This window comes from Salvelinus sp. IW2-2015, linkage group LG7 (assembly GCF_002910315.2).
Source record: "Salvelinus sp. IW2-2015 linkage group LG7, ASM291031v2, whole genome shotgun sequence".
Classification (NCBI taxonomy): domain Eukaryota; kingdom Metazoa; phylum Chordata; class Actinopteri; order Salmoniformes; family Salmonidae; genus Salvelinus; species Salvelinus sp. IW2-2015.
The window spans coordinates 24112284-24122618 of NC_036847.1; the positions used below are offsets into that span (position 1 = coordinate 24112284).

Sequence of the window (10335 nt, forward strand, 5' to 3'; positions counted from 1 at the left end):
CTAAGAGAAAATGAATGATTATAACTAGCCTCACTCACATAGTCATTCCCCAAATACAATATATATATTTTTTTAAGTACGTGTAGCTAACGTTAGCTCACTCGCGTCTAAGCATCAGTATTGTAGCCAGCAATCTAACGTTTCCAGATAATCCAAATTAGCCGTTATTTAAGGGAAACGTTAATATAATCAAATGTGAATACAACTAAAAGACCTGGTTTATAGTTAACGTTACCTGCAGCCAAAATTGTCCTTAGCTACTTAATTTCAGATGTGGAGTGAAATCTAGCTAGCTAGCCCCCTCAGTGATAATAGAAACAGCACAAACGCACTAGGATTGTCATTATTTGTGGGGGGGGTTCACGTGCTAACATGCCTGCTGTATCTGCATTTCTATTTTGAAGTCGGGAAATATAGAAACGCAGTCTCCTGATTTTTGCAGCTATGGCTCTATCYAGTTTTGTGTCTACCAGAAACAATGCAAAATTGCAAACAACTAGCTACCTACGCAGCATCGCTTCAGACTGGCGAAATTGACGCACGTGAACCAACCCAATTCCTTCGTCTCAGAAATGTGTCATCACACAGCCCGAACAGCAACAACAAACATGGAGGAATATGCCCGTGAACCTTGGTAAAGTACATTTCAGAATTAAGCAAACCGTTTTCAATATTGGTCCTATCTCTCTTTAGCCAACATATATGGTTAAAGAGTATGCTTCCCCATATGGTTATGCCTTTCATGCCTGAGTTATTACAACAATTATGGTTGAATTAGCTAGCAGTAACCTTAAGAGAGATCTGGTGCTTACTTGTCCTTTTTTWAAATATAACCTTTATTTAACTCCTTGCTTTAAATGAGAAATGAAATCGAGAACCGACTTCTCTCGTTGAAAACGACATATGGTCAAACATTTATTCCAGTGCCAAAAATGRACAAAGTGTAAGTAATATACATTTTGGTCGTGACCATTTCGAATCTCACCATACCTTCTCCGCTATGCAATCTGGTTTCAGAGCTGGTCATGGGTGCACCTCAGCCACGCTCAAGGTCATAAACGATATCTTAACCGCCATCGATAAGAAACAATACTGTGCAGCCGTATTCATTGACYTGGCCAAGGCTTTTGACTCTGTCAATCACCACATCCTCATCGGCAGACTCGACAGCCTTGGTTTCTCTAATGATTGCCTCGCCTGGTTCACCAACTACTTCTCTGATCGAGTTCAGTGTGTCAAATCGGAGGGTCTGTTGTCCGGGCCTCTGGCAGTCTCTATGGGGGTGCCACAGGGTTCAATTCTTGGACGACTCTCTTCTCTGTATACATCAATGATGTCGCTCTTGCTGCTGGTGAGTCTCTGATCCACCTCTACGCAGATGACACTATTCTGTATACTTCTGGCCCTTCTTTTGACACTGTGTTAACAACCTCCAGGCGAGCTTCAATGCATACAACTCTCCTTCCGTGGCCTCCAATTGCTCTTAAATACAAGTAACTAAATGCTTGCTCTTCAACCGATCGCTGCCTGCACCCGCCCGCCTGTCCAACATCACTACTCTGGACGGCTCTGACTTAGAATATGTGGACAACTACAAATACCTAGGTGTCTGTTAGACTGCAAACTCTCCTTCCAGACTCACATCAAACATCTCCAATCAAAGTTAAATCTAGAATTGGCTTCCTATTCCGCAACAAAGCATCTTCACTCATGCTGCCAAACATACCCTTGTAAAACTGACCATCCTACCAATCCTCGACTTCGGTGATGTCATTTACAAATAGCCTCCAAAACCCTACTCAATAAATTGGATGCAGTCTATCACAGTGCCATCCGTTTTGTCACCAAAGCCTATATATTACCACCACTGCGACCTGTACACTCTCGTTGGCTGGCCCTCGCTTCATACTCGTCGCCAAACCCACTGGCTCCAGGTCATCTACAAGACCCTGCTAGGTAAAGTCCCCCTTATCTCAGCGCTGGTCACCATAGCAGCACCTACCTGTAGCACGCGCTCCAGCAGGTATATCTCTCTGGTCACCCCAAAAACCAATTCTTCCTTTGGCCGCCTCTCCTTCCAGTTCTCTGCTGCCAATGACTGGAACGAACTACAAAAATCTCTGAAACTGGAAACACTTATCTCCCTCACTAGCTTTAAGCACCAGCTGTCAGAGCAGCTCATAGATTATGCACCTGTACATAGCCCATCTATAATTTAGCCCAAACACTACCTCTTTACCTACTGTATTTATTTATTTATTTTGCTCCTTTGCACCCCATTATTTCTATCTCTACTTTGCACATTCTTCCACTGCAAACCAACCATTCCAGTGTTTTTAAAACCTTGCCGAATAAATTTTTTGTTATTTACTTCGCCACCATGGCCTTTTTTATATTTTTATTTATTTATATATATATTTTGTTTGCCTTCACCTCCCTTATCTCACCTCACTTGCTCACATTGTATATAGACTTATTTTTCACTGTATTATTGACTGTATGTTTGTTTTACTCCATGTGTAACTATGTGTTGTTGTATGTGTCGAACTGCTTTGCTTAATCTTGGCCAGGTCGCAATTGTAAATGAGAACGTGTTCTCAACTTGCCTACCTGGTTAAATAAAGGTGAAATAAATAAATAAAATAAAGTCAGTATCTTTCAACGGTGAGTTTTATAAAATGTTGTGTACAAGAGTTCGTCAGGACTTACTTTAGGGTTGTTTTTTTATTTTCTATAATGCCCACCAATACGGGATATATACAGCTGCGGTGATTGCACTTTGCACTTTATCCAATCCATATTGCAGAACACACAGACCTGCCCAGCAGCTCAGTGGATCGGACTGTGTTTACTTAAGACAACACTGTCCATGTTTTTACTTGAGAAATACTGCAGCAAACACTTTAGGTAGATGTAAAATTGCGTGAATAAAACCKTATCAGAAAAAAACTAAACAGTAATTACAGATTTTCTTGAGTCTTGATTCGTTCAGACTATTTTGAGTAAGTGATACTAGCTTTGTTCCTATGGTATCTCATGGGGGACAAACATTAGCAACTGCCACATCGAACCACACCCCTAAGACTGAAATCTCGTTTTTCGTAATGAGCAACAGAAAAACACATGCAGAATCGGTGCATTCAGTTGCTCTTTAAACTAGCCTTTTTATACATGGTCTTTGTAAAATGTTTGTTAATGGTTTTTAATTAGTATCCTAATAATAATATTAGCTATTTAAATATTATGGTAGTGTGTGTGTGTATAAATCAGTAATAAGCCTACACATTTATGCATAGATCGACAAAGGATTTCTCTTGAATCTGTCATTATTGTCTTTTACACACACTTCTCAGTCCCTGGAGAATAGTAGATGATTGTGGTGGTGCATTCACCATGGGGACAATTGGCGGAGGGGTATTCCAATCAATCAAGGGCTTCCGGAACGCTCCTGTGGTCAGTTTAAAATACTTTCTCTGAGCATATCAAATATATTTTAAGATCAATATCAGCACAGTGATTCAATCCTTTTTTCCATCTCTGCACAGGGCTTTCAGCACAGACTAAAAGGTAGTGCCAATGCTGTGAGAATAAGAGCTCCACAGATCGGCGGTAAGGGTCACTGTCTCTACAGGAGTTCTCTCTCGTACAGCACAAAGTACAAACCCCATCATCACTATTTGTTTATTTCTCACTAACAGTTTGTGTGATGTTCCTGTAGGTAGCTTTGCTGTGTGGGGTGGACTTTTCTCAACGATCGACTGTGGTCTGGTCCATATTCGAGGGAAAGAGGATCCCTGGAACTCTATAACTAGTGGAGCGATGACTGGGGCAGTCCTGGCTGCACGCAGTGAGTGTTGAAGCAAACATTTATTTGACAATAATTAAAATTTGGTATATTTCAATTTTTTTCTAGACCCTCTAATCTGAGCACATCCCCACCCCTTGCCTGACCATCTTGCCCCACCGACCCAACAAAGTCAGATTACCTCAAGGGCTTGACTGTTGGCTTTGTGCTCTTCTCAGGTGGGCCCTTGGCTATGATGGGGTCAGCTATGATGGGGGGCATCCTACTGGCCCTGATCGAGGGCTTTGGGATCCTTCTCACCAGATACACAGCACAGCAGTTTCAGAACCGTAAGTAATGTTTAGAGAAAGACTCTAGCTATAGAATGAAAAACATCTGAAAAACCACCACACAGCAGTAACTAGTAGACATGACAAATCAGTTTTTTATATCTCTTTCTCCTATCCAGCGAGTCCCTTTGTGTATGACCCCAGCCAGCTTCCTCCGAAGGATGCCAGCCAACAGCAGACTGGGTTCCAGTAGAGCCCAACTTGGTCTGGAGCTAATGAGCCTAGCTACAGCCCTGCATACTGTGACAGTCTCTGACTAGAGAGGAGAGAGGCGCTCTGTCACCTGACCACACAGGTGTCAGCAACCTCAGGGGAATGGAAATATCTAACCTAAGCCCCCATCCTTTCAATGGCAATAAGAATGTAGATGCACTTTAGTGTTATTCCTCAGGGCTAGATTACAGTTAATTTGAGTTATTTATGAATATATGTTTGTGTATACCGGTACACCAGTGTTCCTTCTGACTAGTCCCGAATAATACACAATTTTATCAGATACATTTATGCCCAAACCTGTAATTTTATGGTGACTGTAAGAATGTTGGTGCTTTATTACCACAGCTACAGAAATAGAATGGGTAGCTGAAAATGTATAGGCATTAATACCGGCATACAAGTATGGGATGCCAAGATTTAGGATTAGAAATTTTMTCAATTTTATCAGAAGTGTGTCAGGTATGGCACAATCAATGCCGTTCAAAACGGATGTATTTTCTCCTGCTTGTAAAATGCACTGTCATTTCTTCTCTTCTTTTATAATTGTATTGCTTATAAGGGTCTGTGTCACATCACAAACGCACCAATGATTTGTTTCCATTTGTGAAACTCAGATAGCTGGAATGGAATGTCATGACCAAATACAGTCACCGCTCATTTGTTCTGCTGTTTATGTCACTACCTTCATTGGATGCCTGCCACTATGCCATGCATTACTAGACATTCCCGCCATCTAAGCACTATAAGGTCTATCTATCCACGTTGATGAACCAAAGCACTTTCTTACTCCATCTCTCTGTGTTATTGTGTTGAGAAAAATGAGATGGTTTTGTGACACAATGAAGATATGTTTTGTAATGTATAGAATGCTGTACAATAGTTGTTGGTTTTAATGTATTTATGATGCAGAAAAATAAATGTTTACAGTGTAATTGACTGGAAAAACTCTTGAACAAGTCCGTAATCGAACACGCCCCTACCGCCGCTTTGAGTAATGGGAGATGTTCGTTTTTAGATTGAATATTGTGAAAATGGACGTGCAGCCGCCTCCTATCCGAACCTTGGATGAGTTTGTTTTGGATTTGTCTCGGTTCGCCGTGCGAGACATTCGTCATCTGGAGAGAAGGAACAATCAGATCATAAATAACTTGCTGTATTACCAGTCCAACTATTTTGTCTCGTTTTTGACATTCCTGGGAATAGTAGGGTATGTTTCTGAAGTGGTCGTTTGTTGCATGAAAACACAGCTATGGAGATAAATAGTAATGGCGTCTTTTTGTAGGCAGCTCCATGGTTCGTTGGACAAAGTCTATGGGGAAATTAATGGCGTTTTAGTAGGGTTTTGTTGTCAACACAGGTTTAGGAGATCTTATACGYTTTGTTCTATGATAATCTTAATGGGTTGATGTCACTTTTTGTGAATTTTGAAGCATTTATGTAATACAAAAAGTATATAAAAGCTTCATAATTCATAAAGGTTATGTTAACATATTGATATTATCTCATAGAACAAAACGTATAAGATCTAAGTTTGTGTTAACCCCAGACCTTATTTTCGGCGTTCATCCCAAAGCCCTATTCTTTCCCCTTTCCCAATAGGGATGACTGAACCAACAAGAGGTAACTAATTTCCGTTTTTTAGGACTACAAGTTGGAAAGCTTTTTAGTAGCTAATATTGTAATCAGCGGAATCAATCAGCGGAATCAATCACCACCTTCCGGAGACACCTGAAACCCCACCTCTTTAAGGAATACCTAGGATAGGATAAAGTAATCCTTCTAACCCCCCCCCCCCCTTAGAGTTAGATGCGCTATTGTAAAGTGGTTGTTCCACTGGACATCATAAGGTGAATGCACCAACTTGTAAGTCGCTCTGGATAAGAGCGTCTGCTAAATGACTTAAATGTAAATGTAATGTGAGACATCACAAATTCTGTGGAAATGGATGTGCTGGGTCCATGGCCCAGAATCAACATAATCATGTATAAGCTAGCTAACAAGCCATTGGCTGTGATAATGCACTGATTAATCGTTTTAATGGATTCATGGCCTCATCAATGTGACACACAATTTAGTTAACCTATATAGATAAATCCACTAACATCAGCCTTTTCTCTACACAGAGAGGCTGCTGCCTACTGTTAGGATTTATATTTATGCACTATAGCCTGTTAGCATATTGTTTGAAGATGAATATTGTTTTGTTACACACACATACCAACAATACAGATGGGTGTGTGTGTGTAAGGACTGACCAACACAGGCCATAAAAGCTGTGGTCAGTCTGGAGAGGGGAGGGGTGCATCACTCTAGGCCAACCAGGAAGGTTGGGAGACTGATCAGTACCATATTAGGAATTGTTTGAGTGAAGATTCAAGGGGGAGACAAGACGGAGCTAATCTACCCAGCAACCAGATGTGGACAAAGGAAAGCGCCAAGGGGCTTGGACAAGGCCGAGGGCCAGCAAAGGCGGGGCAAAGTCTAAACCGCGCCCAGCCTCTACTGTGATAGGCCAACAGACGCGTTGGAACTACGTCATCACGGTATAAGAAAAGCTGTTTACGTACTTCCTGCCAGTTCCCTGTTTACCCTGCGCGGTGATACAGCGAACCCGTATATACGAAAATTGCATTTGCCATTCATTGTTTGCGGTAATTAAACATAATTAAAGAAAGTTAGCAGACCTTGCTTTTTATTTATCCTGACACCGGATGTGTTACACGCAGCGTTCACACTACATACAGACTTGAAAACTTTGGCCACTTTAATAAATAGATCACTAGTCACTTTAAAAATGCCACTTTAATAATGTTTACACATCCTGCATTACTCATCTCATATCTTGCCTATGCCGCTCGGTTATTGCTCATCCATATATTTATATGTATATATTCTTATTCCATTCCTTTACTTAGATTTGTGCGTATTAGGTAGTTGTTGTGGAATTGTTAGATTACTTGTTAGATATTGCTGCACTGTCAGAACTAGAAGCACAAGCGATTTCACAACACTCGCAATAACATCTGCTAACCATGTGTATGTGACCAATACAATTTGATATCCCTCCTGCTCTGACAGGTTTTTGCGGCCCTTCCACCTCTTCTTGGGGGCCACAGTGGTGACGTTGATATTTATGGGGTTTGTGTGGGCAGCAGAGAACCAGGCCCCCATCAGACAGTTGCGCCGGAACCACCCATCCCTGGCCCTGGGTGCCATCCCGGGGGCCAGCTTCCTCTTCATCACAGTGCTCGGAGGAGTATCCGTCTTCCTCTTCGGCATAGCCTTCCTCATCTTATGTTAGTATTTATTCTCTCTTTCACCTCGCCCCCACTATTGTTGCCACAATGTAAACATATATCAATCTTCGGTTTTTGCAATATTGTAACATAACACTGGCTCACGCTCTCTCTCCCTTTGTTATGCCCCTGATCTCTCTTTTCTCTCTACCTCTATCTATCTTACAGTGATACTGATCCACGCCTCTGTTAGGCTGAGGACCCTCAAGAACAAGTTGGAGAACAAGCTGGAGAACATTGGGCTGAAGAGTACACCCATGGGGCTCCTACTGGAGTCACTACGACAGGAACAGGAGGCTGGGTCCTAGAGGGGGAGGAGAGGAAGGGGTAGAGAGATGCCTGGTTCTATTTCAATCTTTTGCACCTAGCCCTATTCCCAGATCGGAAAGGACTGAATAAATGTTATCAATATGTTGAGCTAAGTTCCTTCACATATCCTGGCCTGATATGTAATCACAGTGGTAGGGGATAGAGACCTAAATGGAACGAGTCCTCTCAGACTAAGAGTGGGAGACAGAGGGATGTGGTGAGGGAGGGAGGCTGAGGAAAGTAGAGGAAGAGAGGAGGGAAGTACAGGAAAGCAGTGGTGAAATTATTATGATATCACAGTGTCACGAATGTGGTGTTACAGATTGCAAATTCTATGGGCTCTGCAGCCTTTTTTAATGCACACACTAACTGTCGTGGGTTCTTTCCCACACAAGTAATGTTGCACACTTTGACAAGCTCCTTATTAGAGTTTGCATTTTATCCTCAGAAAGCTGACATTATGTGAGCTAAAATACTGCGCTGAGAAGCAAATGTGTCCTCCTAACAGACATGGAGTGTGGAGAGTGCTACAATAAGATGGTTTTTAAAATGCAATTTAAATGCCAGCGTTATGGTTACAATTTTCTTTTACATGGAAACCTGAAGGTGTTTGATGAGCCACTACTCTAACTCCTGAACACACTACTTTTTGTGTTATTGTCTATTCTCTACTGCTGTTGGGTTTTACTATTTGATGCAGTTGAAAGTTTCAATGAGTTGGGATAGATCAAGGACAATTGTGGAACAACTGTATGCTTTTAATAGAAATACAATGAATACTACTTCTATGATGCTATGATTCCAATCATTTTTACCAGGATTATGTATGTGTGTGTCTCTGTCCAAGCATTATGTGAATATTAATGTCAGTTCATATTAATGTCAGTTTGCCTTCATTGTGTAAAATGTTATTCCATTGAGAATGTTGTATTTCTTTTTAGCAGCGCCTTCTATGGAMTTATAATATTGTGGTTATGTTTTTTTTTCCTCCAATGCTGTCAAAATGTACACTTCATTTAATACATATGCAATATCTTGTCATGATTTTATTTTTCAATCAGCCAATTATAACTTATTAGATCTGATGATCAAAGTAGAAGAATAGATACATCCTGCCTTCCTGGTCACACAATAACTGAAAACATGTACCTGGTCAGCACTGCTGGGAAARGCTCAAGCACACAAAGCTTTTTCTAAATAGAATCACAAATTTTCTCTGTAGCATGCAACTGTTATTAATGATCAACTATATAGAAATGAATGTAAAGAGAATGCTGCTGCACTTGGAAGTAAGAGACATTGTGTACCAGAACCAATTTACGATAAAAGTATGCCCCCACAAGGGTCCACTGCAACACTTCCTACACCACTTGCCCGTCCTCCCAGTTATTGAGTGGTCGGTTGCTGTCCACGGTGCTGAAATGTATATCCACTGACCACACTGACCAGAAGTTTCTCTACGTCCCCACTGCCCTCCCCTTAAAGATTTCAGGACGGTCATCCTTTTAAACGGCTCAATTACTCTAATCCTGATTCAAGGCTGACCACAGCAGGTAGCTAGCAACATGTAGAGTGTGTGGGGACGAGTTTATTATTATTCTTGTTCCATTTTTAACTGGGCATACATGGTCAAAAAGATGCTGCATTGGATCAAATATATAAGAAGATCAGATTTCATGAGTAATTTGCTGTAGAAATTAATGGGCAAGGATGTCCCAATTACCGGTGTGGCGCACTGACACGATTAAGAAATGGCTTGCTAACTCTAAGTGTTTGTTTGGTCAATAGTCAATACCTCGATGCACAGCCAATTTTGAAATTGGTTGTCAGTCAAACTCTGCAACTTGCACAACTATTTGATGTTGGCTCTTTCCCTGAAGGCATATTGTGGTTTTGAACTGCGACATGGCAGGAAAAGGTAAGCTGTAGACCATGCAAAATGTATTTTGGTTATTTCTTTTATGCATTGTTGGCCCAATTCAGACTTAGGAAATCTATTGAGTTTTTATGCGTTTTGATTTAAAAGTACTTCTCAATAGTTGGTATGCAGGTGTGTAACAGGCTTTGCAGGCACATGTGGCTCCCTAGCAGACTGAATACGTTTAATTCAACCGCTGAAAACCCTCCCACTTGCTGGCCAATAGATTTTCTCCTGGAGTTTTCATTCAGTACATTTATCTAAAGCAATCCTTTAAATATGGTGTACCGTTAATTCGAATTTTCTCGACAGACTCACTACAATGTATCTAGAGACAAGTTCAGAATAGGGATCAATGAAAGAAAGCCATCTAAATACACGCATATACGTCTCATTTTCAGCACCAATTAGATTTAAAAGAATACTTAGGGCATTTATTTAGGGTTAGTGAAGTATTTATGA

At 41.0% G+C, this 10335-nt stretch overlaps 2 protein-coding genes across 2 annotated transcripts; both read left to right on the forward strand.

Annotated features, from left to right (window-relative positions):
- The first annotated feature begins 5 nt into the window (after positions 1-5).
- Positions 6-5286, forward strand: LOC111966670 (mitochondrial import inner membrane translocase subunit Tim17-B-like). The gene is made up of 6 exons (XM_023991538.2): positions 6-634; positions 3354-3453; positions 3546-3609; positions 3719-3847; positions 4024-4134; positions 4254-5286. The coding sequence occupies exons 1-6, from the start codon at positions 573-575 to the stop codon at positions 4325-4327; spliced, it is 540 nt and encodes a 179-aa protein (XP_023847306.1). The 5' UTR covers positions 6-572; the 3' UTR covers positions 4328-5286.
- Positions 5287-5351: 65 nt separating this feature from the next.
- Positions 5352-8932, forward strand: LOC111966681 (PRA1 family protein 2-like). The gene is made up of 3 exons (XM_023991546.2): positions 5352-5557; positions 7429-7646; positions 7815-8932. Exons 1-3 carry the CDS (start codon positions 5352-5354, stop codon positions 7952-7954), a joined length of 564 nt encoding a protein of 187 aa, XP_023847314.1. The 3' UTR covers positions 7955-8932.
- Positions 8933-10335: the final 1403 nt, after the last annotated feature.

What these genes read in the sequence shown, in the direction of transcription:
- LOC111966670 (XM_023991538.2), top strand. Translation starts at nt 573, where the DNA reads ATGTGTCATCACACAGCCCGAACAGCAACAACAAACATGGAGGAATAT. An exon ending in GCTTCCGGAACGCTCCTGTG is followed by an intron (nt 3,454 to 3,545) that starts GTCAGTTTAAAA and finishes ATCTCTGCACAG; the next exon opens with GGCTTTCAGCACAGACTAAA. An exon ending in AAGAGCTCCACAGATCGGCG is followed by an intron (nt 3,610 to 3,718) that starts GTAAGGGTCACT and finishes ATGTTCCTGTAG; the next exon opens with GTAGCTTTGCTGTGTGGGGT.
- LOC111966681 (XM_023991546.2), top strand. Translation starts at nt 5,352, where the DNA reads ATGTTCGTTTTTAGATTGAATATTGTGAAAATGGACGTGCAGCCGCCT. An exon ending in ACATTCCTGGGAATAGTAGG is followed by an intron (nt 5,558 to 7,428) that starts GTATGTTTCTGA and finishes CTGCTCTGACAG; the next exon opens with GTTTTTGCGGCCCTTCCACC. An exon ending in CATAGCCTTCCTCATCTTAT is followed by an intron (nt 7,647 to 7,814) that starts GTTAGTATTTAT and finishes TCTATCTTACAG; the next exon opens with TGATACTGATCCACGCCTCT.